Source organism: Cupressus sempervirens, chromosome 8 (genome assembly GCF_028749045.1).
Source record: "Cupressus sempervirens isolate cs-2001-9-10 chromosome 8, ASM2874904v1, whole genome shotgun sequence".
NCBI classification, from domain to species: domain Eukaryota; kingdom Viridiplantae; phylum Streptophyta; class Pinopsida; order Cupressales; family Cupressaceae; genus Cupressus; species Cupressus sempervirens.
The window spans coordinates 616445829-616470924 of NC_143125.1; the positions used below are offsets into that span (position 1 = coordinate 616445829).

The 25096-nt window shown below is 33.8% G+C and overlaps 2 protein-coding genes across 2 annotated transcripts; both read right to left on the minus strand.

Annotated features, from left to right (window-relative positions):
• Positions 1–5318: 5318 nt before the first annotated feature.
• Positions 5319–6550, minus strand: LOC149543935 (uncharacterized). Its single transcript, XM_089796356.1, has 2 exons — positions 6420–6550; positions 5319–6320 (listed from the first exon to the last, which is right to left on the minus strand). The coding sequence occupies exon 2, from the start codon at positions 6095–6097 to the stop codon at positions 5438–5440; it is 660 nt and encodes a 219-aa protein (XP_089652482.1). The 5' UTR covers positions 6098–6320; positions 6420–6550; the 3' UTR covers positions 5319–5437.
• A 5315-nt stretch (positions 6551–11865) lies between these two features.
• Positions 11866–16635, minus strand: LOC149543936 (uncharacterized). The gene is made up of 2 exons (XM_089795861.1): positions 16419–16635; positions 11866–12230 (listed from the first exon to the last, which is right to left on the minus strand). Exons 1-2 carry the CDS (start codon positions 16633–16635, stop codon positions 11866–11868), a joined length of 582 nt encoding a protein of 193 aa, XP_089651987.1.
• Between the last annotated feature and the right edge of the window lie 8461 nt (positions 16636–25096).

The window sequence follows — 25096 nt, forward strand, 5'->3', positions numbered from 1 at the left end:
TTTAATTCTTTAAGAAATTGAATATAATGCAAAATAATTCATGAAAAATTCTTTTGAAAACTCCCTCTTTTAGTTTTGAAAGGAGGATATTTGGGATTTTAAAACTCTAGGCAACACCTTATGTAGTGTAATTTTTATAGGGTTTCAGATTATTTGGAGCAAATCAATAATGGTACCATTCTAATGCTCTTATCTTTATAGATGATATATTAATGTGTAGATCACAATATGTTTTTTGTAGTCTTATCATAAATTTTGTTGAGTTTTTTGTTTCACTTTCTAGGTGACCTTGAACATTTTTTAATGTCAGTTCTTTATTATCACTTTGACTTGTACAAAGAATTTTTCAAATCCCAGCCATAGAACTAAGGAATAGTGAAAATGAAAACAACATCCTTCTATTAGGGGTACTTTTTATTTATTTATGTTAATGCATTATAAACATGAATTCACATAGAGTAACAATTATAGTCATTCTCACATGTATTAAATATTTTAATTATTAATACATCTAACTCTTTAATTATAGGATGATGATTATGTGACCACTATATTTGTATTGTCCACCATGAGCATGAGTAACTCGCAATATTAAGTAAGCACATGCAATAATAATTTCATCTGCTTGAGTGAGATTTGACCTATATTTTGTTAATTTTTTCCTTACCTCAAAAAATGTGATCTTTCATGGTAGACATGTTTTTTGTAAAGGCTTTATATATTGATGTAATTTATCCTTGCTGGGGTAGTTAGAGGCAGCTCTTTGAAAAATAACTATTGTAACATTTGAAGGACAAGTACGACTATATTTGGATCTATAATTAGGTTTGTATTCTTGTTGTGTAAGCGTACATGTTGTTGGCTATCATTTTCACTATCACTTTTTGATGTTTCTATTATGCAACTCATGATGCATGGTATGGACCACACTCCTCGAGGTTCCTCTTACTACATCTGTATCACACACCAACCATTAAAACAAAATTATAGCCCCTTCAAATTTTTTATGCAACCTCCAAAAGGCACTAAAATTCTATTTATTAAAGTTGTCCCTCTCTCCCATACTTAACTAACTAGACTATTACATATTTAGTAAAATCACCAATTAAATGGAGTTTGAATTTGTATATTTGATTTATAAATGAATGATCGACATCAATTATTTATTGATCCCAATTTTTTGATTCATTTGTTAAATATAATTTTTAAAATAAATATAAATAAACATTAATTATTACATAAAAAGAATTTACAACAATACCAAAAACATAATCTTTTTACAAAAAGAAAATATATTTTTATTATTCAAACCAAATAAGAGATTTGCTCATATAAAATATCTTATCTTCTTCCAACACACAAAACTTCATATTTAACTAGCAGTTGCATGTTTGTGTACATGCCACAATAAGCCAATAGAAATATATACATGTCACACCCTAAAAATTGTTAAATAATAAATAGACTATTAATAAGTTAAACACAAAATTCTATGATTTGTTATTAATAACTATTTTCTATTAAGAATAATAATTTTTCTTTTGGAATAAATGTTTAACTAAAATAGTAATAAAATTATTAATATTTTAAAAAATAAGGTAGACTTGTTGGTTGTAATTTAAGAATTGAATCATCTAAGAAGAAAACATTCATTTATTGTATATTACTTATTATATGCATTTAAAAAGAAAACATTCATTTATTGTATATTACTTATTATATGCATTTAAAAATATATATTTTTATTAGAATTAGAAGCTTAGTAAATATATTAGAGATTAAAAAATACTTTTTATTTATTTAAATATTTTGTTTATAATCAATTCTTTATCCAGCCTTATGTTCTATTAAAGTTCTACTAAAGTTTTGGTAATAAGTTCTATTATTTTTTTAGGAAATAAATATGTATAAAATGTGTTGTTAAATTTTTTTATAATAGAAGAAAAATAATATATGCATATCATGCATAATTTAATTTAGATAGAAATTTAATTTACATAATTTTGTTTTATTTTGATCAGTAAGAGGTCGAAGCCAAGATTAATTATTATGTATTATTATTAATTATTATTTTATTAGGCATGGGTAGATTTGAACCCAAAACCTCTTCGATAAGAGGCTCACAATTTACCGTTGTGTTGTAGGCTCTTGCCTAATTTATATTAAATTTTAATTTATGAATATGTTAAAGAAATTTTCCATACCTCATCAATTAATTCATTTATATTGTTTACTTTTTAAAATAATTAAAATAATAATGTGAATAACTATATATGTTATCTACCAAAATAAATTTTTATATTTTTGCACTATTCTTAAATGTGGATCTCATGATTATGTTATTATAACATTCTGATACATATTTTCAAATAGAACACCCTTGAAATAGAACACAATATAACTTATATAGATATGTTGGTCGTAATTTAAGAGTTGAATTTTCAATCATCAAAATATTATTTATATTTTTCAATTATCCTAAAATAATTCCTATGAAAATGGTTTATGTGTTTGCAATATTTATTTGTCTCTGCTAAAAGTTAAATCTAGAAAAATTTGTAAAATACTTACAACAAATGTCAAACCTAACTCTTGGTGAAAACACAAATTTTTGAATGAAACAATTTTTTTTTTTAAAAATAAAAGCTAATTAAAATCCATGAAATTAGGAGAAAAAAAGAAACTGGAAACAAAGTTAGAAATATAGAGTATAGTGTGACATTTGAAAAGTGGAAAACAAAATAGTAAGTTTTATTATGACCAAACATATCAGAAAAAATAAAAAACGAGAAGGGCTGACAATTTTCCGACAAGAATTGACAAAAAACGGGAACAAAGCTCCCACATATGAACCTATGGGCTTAATATGAGCCTACTGGCTTAATAAGGAATATATACTTGCATTTTCACATGCACAGCACCAATACCCAACAATAGAAGCATGTTATATAGCACAAACTGACATCACTAAGATGGACTTATTTCTGCCATGTAGGTCGAGATAAAGACACCATCATTGCTTGAAAGACACCATCATTCGAGCCACTAATTTGATGAAGACGAGAATTCCCAGGCCATTAGGTGATCTGGAAGCCAAATGCTTAACCCCTAATTTCCTTTATGTAAGGCCCATTTGCCGTTGCACCAAAAGCCATGACTATTAGTGAACATGGAACACCACATAATTAACCACCTGTGGACAGGAGAGCCGTCGCATCACTCAACAATCTCCCCCTCGACGCGCATATCAGGTGCTTACACAGGTCGGGAAGGCACCGGAGAGATTTGAACCCATGACCAAGCCAAAACCAGGCTCTAATACCAATTGTGGGGCCCATTTGCCATTGCACCAAAGGTACCAGCAATTGGTATCAGAGCCTGGTTTTGGCTTGGTCATGGGTTCAAATATCCCCGGTGCCTTCCCGACCCGTGTAAGCACCTGATATGCACGTCGAGGGGGAGATTGTTGGGTGATGTGATGCGCTCCCCTCCCCGCAAGTGGTTAATTATGTGGTGTTCCATGTTCACTAACAGTCATGGCTTTTGGTGCAATGAACGTGCTTTCCCTAGGCCATCGGCCTTCCTGATCACCGATTGACCCCGCCCAGGTAAGTATGATCGCACCCATGACCAAGCCAAAACCAGGCTCTGATACCAATTGTAAGGCCCATTTGCCGTTGCACCAAAAGCCATGACTATTAGTGAACATGGAACACCACATAATTAACCACCTGTGGGCAGGAGAGTCGTCGCATCACCCAACACTTTACTCAGAACAAAAAGCTTTAGACATTCTTTCAAACTGTTACATTGCCTCAAATCCAGATGCGTTAAGCGTGGAAGTTCCCCAATGTTCGGAGGCAATTCTTCTAGCCTTAAGAAAGAGAATAAATTGAAAGCTTTTAGTGACCTCAGACCTCCGATGTTGGAGGGCAATGTTTTCAATTTCACACAGCCACTTAAATTAAGATTTGTTAAAGAATAGAGCTGCCCAAAGGTATCAGGCAATTCCTCCAGTTCGGGACTAGTGCACCTCAGCTCTTGTAGAGATAGAAGCTTCCCAAAGGTAGGAGGCAATTGTTTAAGCTCATCTGACTGCACGCTCAAGTTCTTCAACTGGCCCAGACTCCCAAATTCAGAAGGCAATCCTTTCAATTTCCAGCATTTTTCTAAATTTAAAACCTCTAAAGAGCTTAAATTACCAAAGCTTGGTGGGAGTTTTTCTAGGTTGACACACTTTACTAGATTCAAATGTTTCAAAGATCTCAGGTTTCCAAAAGTTGAGGGCAATTCTCCCAGTTGCTTGCAGCTTGTTAAGATCAACTCTTCTAAGGAACTCAATTGCCCAAAGGAATTTGGCAGCTTCTTCAAAGAAACGCCACCACAGATGCTCAATTTATATAATGAACGCAGTCCACATACCTGATTGGGCAGCTCCTGCATTTTATCCCATTCATCTAAAATCAAAACCTTGAGAGCAGTTAAGTGATCAAGCCGCTCGGGCAATCTCTGGAAAATTCTCAATTCTCTCAAATCCAGTATCTCCAAGGAAGAAGTTTCTATGACCTCGGCAGGCTTGAATTCCTCCACGTTTGCAGATTCATGATCTAAACGAGCATCTGGGATGACGTTGGGAGGATTGGTAGATTGTGCTGCGGCTTTCATCAACCGTAGTTTCTAGGGTAACTGCGTCCGCATTGTGATTCTATTTTAAACAATCCATTCCAAATATAAACAAACAAATAGGTGTAGCAAATTATAAGAAATTATGAGTAAGGACTCACCTGATACAAAGTCATCATGCTGTCCTTAAAGACAGGGCCATGGAACACAGCCAACTTCTCAAGGGACCCTAAGTTGGGAGGCCATAAAGCAGAGATGTCGCCGCCTAGATAGAGAAACCTCAATTCTACAAATTGTGGTATCGTTTCGCCTGATCGTGATACATTTATCTTGTCACCCAAGGCCAGAACTCTCAGAGAGTTTTTCATTGAGAAAATGCGCCTCTCATCAAGTTCATGCCCAGATTCAGAATACTCCCCTAATTTGACCGAGCCTCTGCAAACACATGGAATCAATATGCGGAGAAGTAGGATAAAATAAACCCTGGAGAATGATATCACTGAATATTTCTTATTATAGACGTTTTAAAAAATATACGTGCTGATATATTTTTCTTAACATGGCGTTCTAAAGAGATATATGCTTGTATATTTCATTATATTAGTATTAACATTGAGATTAAAAAAAATTTTAAACATGTATTTAAGCTAGTATATTTCATTCATTCCGGTACTTAGCTTAAGACATACCTGATCGTCATCGACAACTTGGAGCCAGGATTTCCTATCGACAATTCTGCTGGATTCAGACGTACGCAACCCTTCTTCTTGGATGATATCATGAACAATCATCATTTCTTGCCTGGACGTCTTGATCAAAGCCGCCTTTTCCAGATGTGCAATTTCATCAGCTCCAACAATGTACTCACATCGCGGCGCCTCCATGAGTTTAAAAAGAAGAAGCAAATATCGAAAAACGCCTCTTGCTTAGATGGCTCCAGCTCTTTCCACACGACAGCAACTGCACTTTGGCTCCGACTGTCTTCGTTTGCTCTCTCCAGATGACGAAACATTTGCGTGCATTTGTCTCCCGTGTAGTTATGCTTGCGCAGATGAGCACCAACAATTTCGAATACTAGTGGAATCCCGGCACAAATCTGAAGGGCTTTTCTGACGTTTTCCATGTGTCTAATATCAGGAGGACTAAAATCTTTGAGCAAAATTCTGGTTGCCTCTTGCTGCGGCAGACTAAACACACCATGCTGACGACGTTCAAGGCCTGCGTCTTTGAGCATATCCGTTTCACCCAAATGTCGAGTTGTGATCAGTATTCTGCTCCTCTTTCGAAGGCCTGCTAACCGCCTTGGTAAAAGCTCTCGCAAGTCTTCTGCGCGAAGAGCGTTGTCAATAAACAGAAATACTGGCTTGTTTCCACGTGCCCCGAAAGCGCTGGTGAGGTGATCCCGACCCTCTGCACTATTTCCCAATGCCGCACTCCTGTGATCAACATATGCTGGGAAGGCATCGTTCAACATTTGCTCCTGTATAAGCCTAATGTTATTCCTGGAGCGAATATTTTGGATCTGAACTCCGGAATAGTTGTAATCGGTGAGATCTAAATCCGCAACAACGGCAGTAGGAGCGTGGTCTTTCCAATGCCCCCAGATCCATAAATAACTACAGCCACTAGTGGCAACTTATCTCGACCTCCAATGTCCAACAACTTCATTACCTGTTTCTTTTGCCCTTCGATGCCAACTGCCCCTAAGCGAATTATAACACATGTAAATAGTGATGCAAAGTATATATGCAAATACAATTAAAAGTATTGGACAAGGAGGGATTACATATATTTACCTGCGTAATCTGGATAAATGGGGTCCCATGGAGGGGAGACAACACCCTGCTCTGGTTTTAGTCCAGTATAAAACTGTTTTATTCTTAATTGTAAAGCCACCAAACTAATGGAGTCCACAGAAGCCTTCAAAGAACTGCTTGCAGATCATTTCAGTAACGATAAACAGACAGAATCAGTGATCATCATAGTATAATTTACATAAAATTCAAAAATGTAATTAAAACAATCATTGACCTGAAAAGATCTCTAGACATCAATTGAGAAGCACAGAGCATGGATCCTTCAACAATAATTTTAATCGCCCCTCTCAAATCCTTTTCTTCTTCTGGCTTATCGTAATTGAGCAGTTTTATACGGCCAGCGAGCTCAGCCAGTTGTCTTAAGAGTTCTATGCATTCCGCTTGGTATATTTCCGAGACTTGACGAATCTCTTGTAGCAGAAAAGCAATAATGGATAGCCCTCCAATTGCCCAACGCACCTTCCCCATATCATCCAATACACGTGCTACATCTTTTCCCCTTCGTTCGTCTCCCTATAAATCATACAAACACAATAAGTTCTAATTTCTTCCATATAACTGAAACGTGGAATCAGTTAGTCTTGACTACAAAACGAAATCAAAATAAACAATTACCATATCCAGCTTAATATTCGCATTCAAAAATTGAAGGAATGTAGTCCCACTTCCGAAATGGGAGCTCCATACTAATTCCGCTCGACCCTTTGGTGAACCAGAAAAGAGGTCTGAAGAAGTACTTGACTGCGTTTACAAGGACAACAACATAAGAAAGAAACAAAAAGAAATTAAAATTTAATATGGTTACGGTTGAAGCTGACCTCAATTTCACACTAACGAGAACGTCAATAGCCTCCTTTTCGATGGTTTGAAAGAGATGGATACAGTTTTCCAGGGTGAGCGACCGCGTCTGAGCTGGCCGTACGGGTGGCCCCAGCGGCTGCGGCTGAAGAAGCGGCCGTTCGACCGGCGGCGGTGGCGGTTGCAGCGGCGGCTGAGGTGGAGGAGGAGGCGTCTCCTTCGCCTTCTTGGATTTACAACAGCCCATGTCAAATGCTGATGTCTCCTGAAGTCACGTTGGGTGTTACATATATAGATAGACTGCCTATGTCGTCATGAGAACTCCTTACAATAAAAGAGGTTTGGGATGCTTCACCGCCCTGGACACAATATGGAAATCGGCGGAAAAATTAACCATCCCTGGAAATACGTTACTTTGTTAAAAGTTTCATTGCCTTCAGTCGAAGTTATTCGACATCCTCTTTTGTTGTCGGGACGCTTTCCGACCCGTTTGGGAAAAAATCGAGAAGCATATTATGTTACTGCCACGCCATCCACATTTGTTCTCGGGACGCTTTAAACACCTGTTTAGGAAAATTGTTCTCGTAACGCTTTAAACACCTGTTTAGGAAAAAACCAAGTAGCACATTATGTGATCGCCATACACCAAAACTAAACTAGCACTTGTACGCCAGAGGTTCAAGAGTCATGTTCATTTTTAATTTTTTATTTAAAATCATTGTTAATTTGCAACTTATTGAAGCTTCTTGTGATATTGTGTCTGAAATAGGAAATAGGAACAATTTCTGAGATCAGTGATAATGTCCGAGCATATCTCGATAGCTTCTGTACTGAAAATCTGGAATGACAGATTTATAATTCTATTTGCCTGCAGCAGGCAAATAGATCTGAATGCCCACAAAACATATCCATATTAACTATGGGAAATGTCCATTTGATGAAGAGGGAAGTGAATTTGGTACTGCTCTTTCTCTAAAACATTGGAAATGCTAAGAGGATGGCCATGAAATGTCCAAATCATATTTCAGAATATTGGATTTGGCAAAAGCTTGGTACCTAAAGTTTGATTTGGATTTAGAAAATGGCAAAAACTCATCATATTAAAAAAATTACATATATTTTTTTAAAAACTTTAAAAACATGTCATGCTGAATTGCAAGTTCTTGTAGGTCCTTTTAAATTCTTCTATTATTTTTTAACCATAAGAGTAGTGCTCTGCACATTAGAGTGCCTTTTATGATTAGATAATAAATCAATTTATATTTATCATAGAGAATAACAAATGTCTACAAATATTTAAGTTTTTTTTCCTCCTCCTCAACTAAAGCTCCTTAATAATTCTGCCCTTGCTCTTGAAAGAATGAAAATCAAGTATTTCTAGTCTAGTATACAAGAAGTCACCTTTTCACTTTACATAACAGATACTAAGCCAGAAATAACAACAAATAGAGGGTATACTACCTAATCTGATCTATGCAATTTCATTCAAATACAAGTGTTGGACAATAATTATTGTAGCTTAAAATATTGCAGGAAAGAAAGCTGAAAATGGAAAACCCCTTTTGGGCACATGTGTCTTTATCCTTAGGTTCTCAACAACTTTAACAAGTTGTTCATCTCTAGCTTCTAGTCTTTTTCTTGCTTACAAAATGGAACTACAACTATGCAAAATAGTACAAGAATTAAAACAAGTTCTTTTTCTAGATTTGATTGTGTGTGTTTCTTTTTCTACATTCAATTATGTGTGTTTTTTTATTGTCACTATTACTAATCACACTATGTCATCATCAGAGTTAACATGCATTTATTTAATCCAAAAATATATTTAAAGGTAGTTAATACAAAAATATATTAAAAGCAGTTGATTATGTAATATCTTTGAACATCCGAACTAGGAGAAAGTAGTTGCTAAGAAGCTCTAAGATTTGGATCCAAAATTTTCAAGATGTATCTTTTTACATGAGAAAGGAGTACCTAATGGCTTATTTTTTACAAGAATAGAGGCCAATAAAGATTTTGTAAGTTTTAAAATTATATGCCAGTTTGGTTAATCTATGAAAAGATTTTATTACATACAAGTTCCAGAAAATTGTGGAATGTGCACCGGAGTGCAGCAGAATTTCTCATGTTGAAGTGTTTGTCGTATCTTATTTCCCATTCAAGGAGGCAATATTTTTCTAGTTCTTGATATGGCATGTCAAGTTGTTGCTTATATGTTTCAATTTCCTCTATCTCATTGTCCAATAGGCTTTTTGTAGAGGCATTTTCTTGGTTGAGTCCTATTAATATTTCCTAGCTATCAGTAGTGATGTTTTTGGTGAGTTAATTGATATTGCTGGGTACATTTCCATTTGCCATGTTGGGTAGCCTGCATGCATCTATTATTTTTTAATTAATAGCAGCCAAAACAAGGGGGTTGGCCCGTGACAGAAAAATTGGTCAACTACGAGTGGAAAACCATCAAAACTAAACTAACCCTTATTGCTACTAGAAACAAAAACAAAGTTCACAACCATAATTAATAGAGTATCAGTAGGCTTAAACAAAATGTCAATTATCAAACTTAAGAAACTATAGAAAAATATTAACAAAGATATAACAGCCTTGCAACCTAATAAGTCCAAAAACTAGCAGATTAACAACATAAAAAAGAAAAAGGAGGGAGCCCTTAAGATTTCTTGGCCTCTTTCCTCCCCAGGAGGATGTTTGCCTAGTCTTTCACTAGGAAGTCAAATAGCATCTTAGAGTCCTCTTTAGATAGGTCCCCTTTAGCATCCTTGAGCAGGCACAGAGTTGTTGCAGCCGCATATGTCACTTTTACGGTGAACTTGGTCAGTAGGTACATTCTCTCCTCTAGCACATGAATTCTCTCCCATGCCTCATTATTAGCCTTATACAAACCACCTAGATGGCCATCAGTACTAGTCTTTGTAGTATCCTACACAATCAAGGGGTTAGTAGCATTTTCAAAAACAACCTTAATAAGGGAGGAGATCGTTATGGGGGAAGGCATCTTGTCCACAGTATTGGGGAACTGATCCTTAGTTAGGTCCACACACCCTAGCTCAATTGTCACCGACACATGCAAAACGTCCTTATTCTCCTTTCCTTCACCCGAATCCAACGTAGAGGAGTCTAAATTCTCCTCCTCCACCTCCTCCATACCTCCCACCCCAAATTTTATCGCTTTTTCTTTTATCCTCCATTTGGGACAACCCAAATCCTTCGAATGTGACTCCTCCTCATGTGAGGCTCCCTCCTTCAACTTCCTCTTAGCATTAGATTTTGCTAACCTCCCCCACCTCCTCCTACCCCCTCTCCCCTCATCCTCTGACTCCACCAACTCCTTCTCCTTCCCTTTATCCTGCCTCCCTCTTTTCCCCATGGGGGAGAGATTCACTGGGGACCCACTAGGTGAAGGTTGTGGGGTAGGGGCTCTAGCACCCATGATCCTAAGGGGAACCATTTGGGCCCAGGGGTGCGGATGGATAGGAATGTCAATTTTTATAATCCTAGGGGGGGCCATGGCAAGGTGGAATTGATACAGCCTGAAAATTAAACCCTGGTGTAAAATGGTAAAATTAACCCCCTTTTTCATTTTTTCTTTCACATCAACTACAATATCCTCTAATTCATGCAGTAGGAAGAAAGGAAGCGAAATTAAATCTTGGTGGCAAAAATGATTAAGGAGAGGAAAGTGATAGTAGTAGTAGACTTCATGCCTTCCTTCCAGGGTAAGATATTTCATCAAAACCAAACAAACCTCATTCCATGGGTCAGGAAGCTTCTCTTGCGTGAAACCACCTCTATGTTGAATCAGTTCCTCACCATCCACAAAGAAATGTTGTAGGCTTGCATCATCTATCACCCTCATTACCTTCTGCCATTTCCTACCCTTCATGGCCAAGACCGTTGCCAGAGCAATCGCCTCCTCTAAAATATGAAATGAGATACCATTTATGGTAACTCTACAGTTTTCTCAAGAGTTAACAAATTGCATAGAGCAATTCTCATCATGCCCATTAAGTGCCTCCATAAATGAGACAAAACTACCCTCCTTCGGTAAATACCACACTAAGGGCTTCCTCATATTTTCATCAATCACAGCCGATTCAATGTGCATCAAATCACCACCCATCTCTGCAATTTTTTCCTCTCCTCTCTTTCTCCTCAAAGCCTAGACATAGTTTCTAAAAAGACTTCACACTTAGGAAAAAAACCCAAAAGTGGAGATGATAATCACAATTAATAGTAATAATGAAAACAACCAACTTGGTAAGAAAGATTATGTGTTGGCTACCATGATCTATCCCCTAATCATTTCAATCATTCCCAATGCACAACAAACCTTTTAAAAAAAATTCCTTTCTCTACATGGCATACGATGACACATTTAGGGAAATAAATAAATAAATCCCCCATTTCAAACTTCTAGTTTTCGGACCATGCATATTTATTATTACCTGTACTTGATTCTTTACTCATTGCCACTTGTACTTCAAGGACATGTCCTCCCCGCTAGCTCAACAACATAATGCAAAATAACTAGCTAGGACTCATCATTTCTCACTTCGTGGCTCACTAACTCCCTTACGATATTTGGCAATGCATTCAAATTCCTCCAACGTCAAAGCTCGTTCGCCTTCAATCCAATCGTCGCCATTCCATTAGCCACACTATTTCCGTCTCGAAATATGTGATCTAAATCAAACCTATTAAGAATGGTTAATAGGTACTTGATATCATCAATCACACATTTGATAGCCCATCCCTCCCTCATATTACCTTTTACAATCTCAATAATTATTTTAGAATCTCCTTCAATTTGCACATCCCTCCAGCCCACACTTATGACCAATTTTAAGCCCCAATATAGAGCCATCACCTCCACTATATTGTTTGAAACTTTCCCTAACTGACCAGTATATGCCAATAGCATCCTTCCCTTACTGTCCCTAACTATCCCTCCACCCTTTGAACCCTCCTTTTTGGCTGCTCCATCAAAATTGAGTTTGACCCAATTAGTAGGCAGGGGTTTCCATCAGGTTCTTTTTCTAGCCAAAAGGTTAGAATTATCAATTTCCATAATCCCTTCTGCCAATGACCAAAACTTGGCCACTCTGACCTCCAGGGTAGAAGGGGGAAACACCAGTTTTCTACACTTCCTGCAACTAATATTCTCGACTATCAATTTGTAGATCCTTTCCACCATGACAATCTCCTCTCTCTCTCCTCATTCCTGAACACCCTATTATTTTGCTCTTTCCAAATACCCCAACAAACATGGGGGGGAATGATCTTCCATAGACTAATAAGGAGGGCATGGGTAAATGGGCCTTGCCAATTCATCACCAATTGCCCCTTGTCCACATTAAAAACCTAGTTCACCTCCAACATCTGAAGAAATCTCCCCCACACCTTTGAACCAAACCTGCAGTGCAAGAATAAGTGGTTGATGTTTTCTTCCTCCATCTTACACATATGACATCTATTTGATAATTGAAACCCCCGCTTCATCAAGTTTTCTATAGTGAGAATTTTCCCATGAATGGTGGTCCACCAAAAAATATTGATCTTTGGGATTATGTGATTAAACCAAACATTCCCCCATTCATTAGGTTCAAGGGTTTTGTCAACCATTAATTTTTAGGAAAATTTAACCAAGAACTCCCTCATCAAAGTAGCCTTCCAAATGAACTCATCAATCATATCCCTTCACAGGATTTTATACTCTTCTAGCAAAGAATTAAGTTCATCAATCAACTCCCTACCAACTTTAATATCCTATTGCAGCTTCACCTTTTTCCACTTTCTTTCTTGGCAAATAAAATCAGCTACCATTCCACTCCTTGGTCCTGTATGTAATACCAGAGAGACCCAAACTTTTTTTTTATTAAATTTTTATATATAAGCCATGGATCCTCCTAGAAATTAATCTGGTTACCATTCCCCACAAGCCACCTAACACCCTCCTTCAAAAGGGTTCTATTTCTCACAATATTTCCCCAAATTTTAGAGCCCATAGGAAGATCATTTGTCAAGGTGCAGTGAGAGAACAACAGATTTCCAAGGTACTTAGCTCTCATAATATTATACCAATTAGATTCTCCCTTCATTAGGTTCCACCCCATCTTAGTGAGAAGCACATGTGTTGAAATCAGTTATCTTCCTTACTCCCAAACCTCCTTTCTGCTTTGGTTTACAAACCATTTCCCAATTGACCAAACTTATTCTAATCTTCTCGCTCCCTCTATACCAAAGGAAGTTATGTTGAATTTTCTCTAGTTTATTAGCCATACACTGAGTATTTTTAAATAAGGATAGGAAGTACACTAGTAATCCTTGGAGGGAGGAAATCAACAATTGCAACTTGCCCATACTACTCAGGGTTTTACCTTTCTATCCAATTTTCTTTTTCTCCATTCTTTCCAAAATCCCATTCCAAAAGTTGTTGCTCACATATTTCATGATTAATGGGAGACCCAGATAAGTATCTGGTAACTCAAAAATGTTGCAGTCTAAAATATTAACAATCCTTCACTGAAGGTCAGGGCGTATTAAAGAAGAACACCTTGCTTTTATCAAAATTGATCTTTTGACCTTCATTCACTACATATATCTCTAGTACCGACTTCCAAGTTCTATTTTCACCCATCGAGGACTCCCCACTAAGAAAGGTGTCATCCACAAACTGTTGAATCACTTTAGGAGGTAGTGTGGAATTAGGTTTAATGCCTTTGATTCCCCCCCCCCTCCAACTTTCTCATGAACAATCTTCCCAAGACATCAACAACCATAATAAATAGGTAGGGAGAGATCTAGGATCACCCTGCCTAATTCCTCTCTCTCCTCCAAAATTTCCCCAAGATGACCCATTAACCATCACAGAATAACTGACAGTTTCCACCATCGACTTCACCAATCTAATAACCTTTTGACTAAGGCCTATCCTTTCCATAACTTTATACAATAAATTCCAATTAATCCTATCATAAGCTTTAGAGATATCAAGTTTTAAGGCCATACTAGGATTACCACTTTTCTCCATAGAGTTCAAGACTTCATGTGTTGTTAGAGCAGCATCTAGGATTTTTTGCCCTATGAACTTATGCAACAACGACTTCAACCTATTCACTAGAACTTTAGAGAAAATTTTGTAAGTAGTGTTACATAGAGTGATCAGCCTAAAGTCAAAAAGGACCTCTTGGTCTTTCACCTTGGGAATTAGAACAATGAAAGTTTTATTAAGCTATTCAAGAAGCTTCCCAATTCTAAAAAAATCATAGGCTTCTCGAAGGAGGTCCAACTTGATAACCTCCTAGAGTGTTTAAAGAACATTAGTGGGAAACCATCTAGTCTTGGGGATTTATAAGCTTTCATAGAGAAACACTGCTCTATGGATTTCCTCCTCAGTCACCATTTGCACTAAATCCTCATTCTCTTCAGCTAAAATCACCATGGACATAGAATCAATCAGTCATTGCCTATCCTCCTCTCTAAAGTCTCTTTTCTCTTCCAGGTAAGAGTTTTTGAAATAAGCCATCACCCAGTTTCTTATCTCCTTAGGCTTAAATAGCTTCACATTGTTGTCATCCTTGATGTTATTAATTGTGTTTCTCCATTTATGAATTGAGGCAAATCTATGAAAAAATGCAATATTCATATCACCCACTTTGAGCCATAACACCCTGGATCTCTGCTTCCAGTAAGTCTCCTCCCTGATCATCATTTCCTTCCACACTTTTCTATATTTATCCTCCTCCTAGATAATTTTATCTATGGGTATGCCTTCCCCCATAGCTTTCTAGAGCTTGACTAACTTCCCTTACACCTCTACCTTAGTCTTGAAGATATCACCAAAATATTTTTTCTTCCAAGGCAGCACATTTTGTCTTACATTCTCCAGCTTAACAAAGATTCTATACATTATTGTTCCTTCAATTCTGATTCCCCACCACTTAGCCACCCTAGAGCTGAAGTTAGGATGAGATTAACACATTATTTTGTATCTAAAAGGTCTTGGGCCCCCTAGCAATTCTTCCTTCTAGCTAAAAAGGATAGGGGCATGGTCTGAGACCGTCCTCGGTAGTCTTGTAAGAGATGAGGAAGTTAATCCTTCCCATCCTATTGAGACCAAAAGTCTATCCAATTTTACTTGAATAAGGTCAACACCCTTCCTATTATTTGACCATGTGAACTTCACTCCTCACATCTCCATATCCAATAAATTATTATTATTTATAAAATTAGCCAGATCCTTCATACTATCATTAAAATCTATCATACCTCCAATTTTCTCCAAAGGGTACAGAGGGGAGTTAAAATCTCCCATGCAAAAGGTGTTCTTATTTTGAGAGAGAAAAATAGATAGCTCCACCCATAAGTTGTATCTTCCATTTCTGGTATTGGGAGCATACACATTAACAATATTCTAAAACTTATCCCCCATTCTATGTTCAATTATAAGATAGAATTTAGAAATATAAATTAAACTTCCATTACCAGCATCTGAGTTCTAGAAGGTAGCCACACCTCTTGATGCACCTTCCACTTCACTATAACAAAAAAAAAAATTCTAGCCAAACATAACTTGCAATATTCTTCAAATTAATCAGTCATTTTAACCTCCTGGATGAGCAGGATATCAATTTTCTAGTTTGCTAGTTGTTGTTTGAGGGCAAACTACTTATGAGGGTTGTTTAACACCCTCATGTTCCATGATAGAATAATCATTTTCTACCTTTTGACAGGGATTCCAAAGTGGGTTGCCTTCCACTTACCAGCTCCCTTGCCATCTACTTCACTATCTTACTTTGTTTTCCTAACTTCCCTACTTCCCTACATCCAACTTCAATTCTACTACCATCTCAAGTTTCCTTCATACCCTTGTGTGTCTTCTTTGAGTTTGCCACTTCTCTTCCAAATTGTCTAGCTAGGCTAGGGAATCCACCATCTTGTTTGATTGTTCATCCTCATTCCATCAAAGGACCCTGACAACTTCCCCCTCCTTCAAGACATCCACCTTGCTATCCTCCAAGGCCTTATCTATGTCCCCTCTAAAAACCTCCTCGATCACTAGGTTCCTTGAAGGGGTACTGAGGAGCTCCTCAATACATTGAAAAAAGAGAAAAGAATCGATTTCCCCTTCCTCCAAACCGCCCAACTCCCCTTCTTATGTACAAAGTGTCTCTAGGTCCCGAACCAAACAAGACTTCCCCTCCAACTCCTCTGTCCTAACCCTCCCCATCACAACTTGAGGGTTATCTTCTTGCTCCTTACTAGGAAGGGAATTCAACCCCTTCTCCATTTCTACTTGAGAAATCTTCACTTCTAACTCCTTCCTAGGAGGAGGAGTCATCACCTTTCCATCATGATCAAGAGAGCCAGCACCCACCATCCCTAAATCTTAAGGAGGATCCCCTCGATCTATTTCACCCTCTAAATTCTCCTCAGCCATCCTATCTGGCTTCTTAAAATCTACAATCAAATGCCTAAATGATGAGAATTTCTAGCAAAACAACCTCACATTCTCATAAATTATGGGTTGAATCTTCTTACCCCACTTCAAGCTTAGTGTAGTAGATTCAGGTAAGGAAGTTCCCATTTCCACATTTACACTAAACCTCGCAAAGACCAGCCAAGACCTCTACAATGTTACCATATCCATAGCTACAAAGTGCCCAATGGAATCCCCAATGGATTTCAAGATCCTCTCATCCCAAAACTCAAGTGGAAGGCCCAGTAACCTGACCCAAATTGGAGCCATCTTATTTAGTTTTTTCACTGGATCCAATGCCAGATGTCACTTAGCCACCACTGTGCTATGCTTTCCATATGACCAAGAACCAACCTCACCATTGTCATATCTTTTGCTGCTTTAAATTTGATGCAAAATAGGCCTCCTGACATGGCCAAAACCATCACACCCCCCTTAAACTTCCATCTCTAGCTTACCCACTTCCTGACCATCTCTATCGATGGGTGGAAGGAAAAAAATCTACCTATGAGGTAGAGCTTCAGTTTAGCTGACATACTATCACCCAAGTTGTCCAGTACCACTATTTGCACCCCCTCCTCACCACTGATCACTTTGGGAGCTTCCAATGGGGTGTTAGCCACCTTCTCTCCAAGAACAACTTCCTTCCAACCTAGAGCCCTTGTATGACTCGCTTGAATCTCCTGGCCCACCAAAAAAGTACTTGTATGGCTCATTTGAATCTCCTAGCCCACAAACTAAGTCATTGACTCCATCGGTGCCCCCCAACAGGACAAACAGTGTCAAAATTCCCCTAGGTAACCCTATTCATGGTCAAAACAAAATGCAGGTCTGGGCAGAGATTTGAGACTAGGCTTGGCCCCTCGGGAGCATCCACACTTATCCAAATTCAAAATATCAATCAAGGGAGAAATGAAAAGTTGCAAAGTAGAAAGTCGATAAACTTATTTGTTATTTTGCATGCATCCATTGTTATATAGTTATATTGCATAATCAAATAAGGGATCCGCCAAGAGCTAACAAAAAGAAATTCACATTCAAAAATTGAGAGGATTAAAATTGGTATTACCTTTTTTGGCTTTCTAATATTGGATCTAGTTGCAATAGAAGACCCACTAATCTCTATTTGACTATGCTTAGGAACTATTGGTTCATTATTTTTAGTCTCTAAATTGTGCAAGCTTCTAGACATTTTCTCTTTATCTAATACAAGAGAAATATGAAACCTTAAAGAGGAGTAGCTTGAGACAACACCTAGTTGTTTGTCTCTTGATCTTGTAGAACTTACTTCCTTGCTAGTGTCTTTTTGCCTCTTTCCTATGATTTTTTCAATTAATGAGAGATTTTCATCTGTCATTGTAGAAGAGTCATTTACAGTGGAAGCAATGTTTGATGAATCTTCTTTCTTTGCTACTACAAAAGTTGAATATGTTCTTTTCAACCTAAGATTATGCAAGCAAACCTATGAATTTTTTTTTTTTGTGTGGCCATCATGATCTTTATTTGCATACTTGTTGCTACTAAATTTTTTTGAGGACTTCACTCAAGCAATGGATTTAGCATTCTTGGGAACTCTATTGTCTATGTTGGTACATTAGACCAATAGAATTTTGATCTTTTTCATCATGGACATTATCATTCCTCTCTTTATTGAGAGGTAATCCCAAATAGTTGTAGCCAAGGCTGCTCATGCCACAAGTGGGCTTAATCAAGGCCTCTTTTCTAAGTATAATAAAGCAAAAATATTTACAAAGATGGGGTCTAGTGCAACTCTTTCTAAGCCTACAACTTTTCCCTTCCTTGAAGATTTATGGGGAGGTACACTTCCATTGCACTTTTTACTTTACTGAGTGTATTCAACCAAAGAATTGACATTATCATAACTTTGATTGCTATTAATTGTATTAGGGAGAAAAATAAAGGGCCCCAATACCAATCCTCATTTCAATCTCAAACTGAGAAGCTTCTTTTGAGATACATAATATACACTTTAAAAGACTTATGGAGTGAATTGTAGACAAATCAACCTATGCAAGTCATTATGCTAACATTCCTCCATACTATTACTCTCTAGGCTCCGATCCCATTTCAAAGATATGCTACAAATTCCTTACGATGGTAGAGAGAAACACATTATTTTCAAAAAATCCCTATCAAGTCTTTTTAAAACAAAGTCACTTGCCTCTTTAACCAATTAAGGAATGAAGAAACCTCAAATTTCTCATAGACACAAATTTCAGGAACCAAAATAGCCTCCATAACTTAAAACCCTTTTTTTGCATTTAAATATCTTCTACAGAAAAGATTGCCCAAAAAAATTAAGGGCCATTAATAGTCATTTCAATTTTCATAGAGAGAAGTTTCCATTCAGATATCGATATCTACTTAGGCACACAAGACCCTCCCAAGTTATGGAGTGATTTGTAGAGAACAACCAATGCCAATCCCACATTATGCAAACATTCCTACACATTGGTCTCTATTAGGTTTGTGCCCCCTCAATACAATAGGAGATCTCTTCCAAATTCCTTGCCCTACTACTGTGAAACAAATAATATTCATATTCACCTTGGCTTTGGTACAAGCTAACCTTGTCAATTGGTTACAATGAAGTTACAAACTATGAAATATTAAAAAAATTAAGAAATATTTTCTTAGATGGTCCTAAAGAAGAATAGACATGCAATAAGAGCCATTTCCACTATCAAGCATCCATTTTCAATATTGAGCCTTTTTCTTATGATAGTTAAAAGATCCAAGAAAGGATACAATGAAGCTTCTTCTCAATATAAGAAAAAAGCCAACTATATTTTCATGTGATCTTAAAAAAAAGTTAACCTCCTACTAGGCTGGTTAGAAGAAGTGGTTTTCCTCCTCTCCATCTCAATGAAATATTATCTCAAATTTACTAGAAATAAGAAAAAAAGGTAACCAAACTCTCAAACAAGTAGGAAATTTCTAGCAATAGTAGAAAATTTCTAAAACCAATAACTTTATTATTATTTTTCAAAATATGACTATTAAATAACGTCTAAGGAATTGAATTTTCATTATGTTTCTCTTTTTTTAGAATACTAAAATATTTGTGTTGCAATATTTGTGTTACATGCTTACTAAAAGGCAACCAAACTACCAAACACGTTGAGAATTTCTAACAAAAGTGACTTATTTTATCAAAATATGACTATTAAATAAAGTGTAAGGAATCAAATTTTCATTCCATTTCTCTTTATTTACAATACATCCATATTTGTGTTACATACTTGCTTATGGATTACATGCAAATTATTTCCTTGTGAAAGTTAAAAATAATAGTTTTACATACACCTTTCTAAATAGTTTAGCATTTTATTACTGAATCTCACATGATGAATGTAAAAAGAATATTCTTTTATTCTATCTATACTCTTTTTACGCTTTGAAGCCCAATTGCTATATATGGTGTCAAAATTATTTTTTCTATCAAAAATCCATTTACATTATAAAGTAAATTATATATATATATATATTGTCTTGCAATATTTGATAATATTACTTATTTTGTAAAAACCCATTTACATTAAAAAGTAAATTATATTTTAAATTTTTTTGTCACCTATTATATTTCATAATATATAATATAGGTATTTTATAAAGTTTGATTTTTATATTATTTATTAGGTTTAAAATCTAAATTTGATTTTTTAGTTAATAACATAATATTATTCTAGTAAAGTTAATTTTTTAATTTTACTAGATGCTATGGACCATGTCAAGTAGTTTAGATGTGTCATTGAATAGATTAAAAAATAAAGGATCATGTCAGATATGTCATTGAATAGATCTAAAAGAATTAGAAAAAATCTATAAGATCAAAGATACTATAATCTTCAACTTTAACTTTCATCTTTTAATTTTCTAACTTTTTTAAGGATCTTAATTTACAAAATATAGATTTTTTTTAACTTTCACTTTTAAGACACTATAATTTTAACTTTAGCTTTCATCTTTTATTTTCTAATTTTTTTAAGAATCTTAATTTACAAAATATAAATGATTTTGTAGTGATCTTTAACTTTAACCTTCACCTTTTACCTTTTGTTTTTTAGAAATTTTATAATATTATAATTTTTTAAGGATCTTAATTCAACTTTAACTTTCATCTTCAACTTTAACTTTCATCTTTTAATTTCCTAACTTTTTTAAGGATCTTAATTTACAAAATATAGATTTTTTTTAACTTTCACTTTTAAGACACTATAATTTTAACTTTAGCTTTCATCTTTTATTTTCTAATTTTTTTAAGAATCTTAATTTACAAAATATAAATGATTTTGTAGTGATCTTTAACTTTAACCTTCACCTTTTACCTTTTGTTTTTTAGAAATTTTATAATATTATAATTTTTTAAGGATCTTAATTCACAAAATATAGCTGATTTTGTATTTTTATTTTTGTTCAGGACTTGGCTTCTATTTTTCAATAAGAGATCCCCATGAAGATGATTTTTGCTACATAATTCTTTGGAAGATTTTTTTTTTGCTAAATAATTCTTTCAAACTTTTTGTTGGAAAGTAGGTGCAACTTTTTGTAAGAAAGTAGGAGTCCCCATTATGTTTGCATGTTTTGTGGCAAAAAAAAATTCCTTAAATTTTTCTTTTACTTTAAAAATGTTCCTATTAAAATGAACATTTTTGAAAGCTAAACTAAAGCTAATATATGTTATCACCATCAAAATAGACTAAGAATTCTATTAACATGAACCTTTTTGGAAGTTAAACTAAAACTAATATATGTTATCACCATTAAAGTAGATTAGGAATCTTATTAAATCAAAGAAGACCAAGAATCTTATTAAGATATTTGTAATATATTCTTGCTTATGATTTACATAGTTTAGTATTTTATCAACGAATCTCACATGATGAATGTATAAAGAAAATTCCTTGATTCTATCAATATTCTTGTTAAATTAAAGTATTTTTTTCAGTGATCAAGGTCATGCTTTGATGCCTATATATGGTGTCAAAAAAATTATTCTATCAAAAACTTATTTGATAAAAAATCATTTCTATTAAAAAGTAAATTATATTTTAATATTTTGTGTCTTATAATATTTGATAATATATAATATAGTTATTCTATAAATTTTGATTTTTGTATTATTTATTAGGTTTAAAAAAATTAATTTGATTTTTTAGTTAATAACATAATATTATTCTAACAAAATTTTTTTAAAAAAATTACTAGATCCTATGAACCATGTCAACTAATTTAGATGTGTCACTTAATAGATCTAAAAAAATAGATGATCATATTTGATATGTCATTGAATAGATCTTAAAAGAATTAGAAAAAAATTATAAGATTGAAGACACTATAATCTTCAACTTTAACTTTCTATCTTTTATTATTTTTCTATTTAGTTTTTAAGGATCTTAATTTACAAAATATAAATGATTTTTTAATTTTCAGCTTTTATTTTTAAGACATAATTTTAAATCTCGCTTTCATCTTTTATTTTTCTAATTTTTTATTAGAATCTTAATTTACAAAATATAGATGATTTTGTAATAATCTTTAAATATAACTTTCATCTTTCAGCTTTTATTTTTGAGAAATTTGATGATATTCTAATTTTTTTAAAGATCCTAATTCACAAAATATAGATGATTTTGTATTTTTGTTTTTGTTTAGGACTTGAGCTTCTATTTTTCAATAAGAGTAGATCCCATGAAGATTATTTTTTGCGACATAATTCTTTGGAACTTTTTGTTAGAAAGTAGGAGTCCCTTTTATGTTTGCATATTTTGAGGCTAAACCTTTTACTATAATTTGCTCTTAATTTAAAATTTTCCTATTAACATAAACATTATTTTAAAACTAAACTAAAACTAGTATATTTTATCACCATCAATATAGACTAAGAATTCCATTAACATGAACCTTCTTAAAAGTTAAACTAAAACTAATACATGTTATCACCATCAATGTAGACCAAGAATCTTATTAAATCAAAGAAGACCAAGAATCTTATTAAGATGAACCTTTTTGGAAGCTAAACTAAAGAGAATATATTGACAAATATATCAACATCAAATTTTAAACAAAAATATCATTTTAGTCATGAACCTTTTTTTAAAGCTAAGCTAGAGCTATTATATGTTATCAATGCCATCAAAATAGACTAAGAATTCTATTAACATGAACCTTTTTGAAAGTTAAACTAAATCTAATATATGTTATCCGTGATCACCATCAAAGTAGACCAAGAATCTTATTAAATCAAAGAAGACCAAGAATCTTACTAAGATCAACCTTTTTGGAAGCTAAACTAAAGCTAATATATTACCATCAAAATTTTAGAGAAATTAATATTTTAATTAAAAACAATTTTAGAATATATATATATATATATATATATATATATATATCGAAGTTTACCATCAAAATTTAAAAAACAAAATCATTTTAGCTAAAAAATAATTTTATAGAGCGTTTAGATTTTAGTTAAACTAGATACTTCCCAAAGACTTAAATCTTAAAAATAATCTAGCAAAAACAAATCATTTTAGTTAAAAATAATTTTACAAGACATTTAGATTTTATTGAAAATATTTTGAGTTAAACTATTAAAATATTATCAAAAATATATCACCAACAAATTTTAAACAAAAATGAAACATCATTTAAGTTCAAAATAATTTTAGAGAGCATTTAGAGTTTAGTAAAAAAAAACTTAGTTAAACAATCTAAGCAAAAAATATATTAGCATCAAAGTTTAAATAAAAAAGAAAATGACATTTTAGTTAAAAATAATTTTAGAGAGCATTGAGATTTTAGTATACATAATTTTAGATAAACAAGAGACTTCCCAAAGACTTGCATCTAAAAAATAGCTTTAGTAAAAAACAATAACTTTAGCTTTAGTAAAAAATAATAACTTTAGTAAAAATTATTTTAGTTTATAGAGACTTAAATCTAAAAAGTAACCTTATGTGAGTTTCAAAGTTAATTTCGGATACAAATTTTAATTTTAACCTTTTCTTTGGGATTTTAGGAAATATTTTCAAGTTTTTTGTGAATTGTAATCTTAGTATATTATTTATTAATAGAAAATGATTACTCATCAAAAAAACAAAATTATTTTAGATTTTAGGAAATATTAGATTTTGAAAGAATATGCTCTATTAGATTTGGATTAAATTCAATTTTAACCTAGATTACTAAATTCTATTTTATCTTATCCTTATTTTAGATTTTAGAATTTAATATTTTTAAGTTAAAAATAATTTTAGAAACCATGAAAGAACAGATCCTTATTTTGGATTTAGGAAATAATTTTAAGTTAAACATAAATTAAGAAAGCATGAAAGAATATATATTCTATTAAAAAGATTTGGATTTGGATTTTAGTAAAAATAATGCTAAAGGATGACTAGACTTATTAAGTTTCAGAAGTTAAACTGGATTACAAAATTTAAACTAGGATTTGGATTTGAATTTTAGTAAAAATAATTTTAAAGGATGAACATACTTGCTAATTTGGATTTTAGTTTAACTGAATTACAAAATTTAAACTAGGATTTGGATTTGAATTTTAGTAAAAATAATTTTAAAGGATGACCATACTTGCTAATTTGGATTTTAGTAAAAATAATTTTAAAGGATGACCAGACTTACTAATTTGGATTTTAGTAAATATAATTTTAAGGTTTTAGAATTTAAACTGTAGAATTACAAAATTCTTGGATTACAAAATTAGAAAATTCAAACTTAGAATATTTCTACAAAACTCATGGAGCACTGAAGTACAAAATTCATAAGAGAATATTTCTAATAAATATGGAATCAAACTCTAGTTATTTTTCAAATAATCTATTTTATAAACCCCAATCTACAAAACCATAACTATAGTTTTTTAAATCAAAATCAGGCCCTCCTTGTTAATATTTATACCGAGTTCACTTTATTAGAATTTGAAACTTGTGAACTTCAAAGAATTTTGTGCCTCTGGGATATAAGTAGCTCAACAAATATAACAAAGAAATTTGAAGAAATATTATGTTACAACTATTTATAGAGAAAATCACTAGCCATATTGTTACATAAATGTACATGTATGTATATGTATACATATTTCTATATAAATTGCATGTTTCTTACTCTCTATTCAAGGTATCATGGATGGCCACTCTTACAAACCCCATCTCCACTCACACTATCAAAGCTCGAATCAGGTGTTTCAAAAATGATCAGCTCACAAAGATGGAGGAGATTCAAATAAAGATCAAATTGCTAGCAAAATCTAAAAACCTCATAACCAATCCTATTGAATTAGTAGTGGCAAATATTATACAAAAAATGTCTAGGTTAAAGAGGA

Excerpts from the sequence above, each read along its gene's own strand:
- LOC149543935 (XM_089796356.1), bottom strand. The coding sequence starts at position 6,097 with ATGTTGAACGATGCCTTCCCAGCATATGTTGATCACAGGAGTGCGGCA.
- LOC149543936 (XM_089795861.1), bottom strand. The coding sequence starts at position 16,635 with ATGGTGGGTGCTGGCTCTCTTGATCATGATGGAAAGGTGATGACTCCT. Across the intron at positions 12,231-16,418 it reads TCGGGACCTAGAGACACTTT|CCAAAAAGGAGGGTTCAAAG; the intron begins GTACATAAGAAG and ends TTGATGGAGCAG.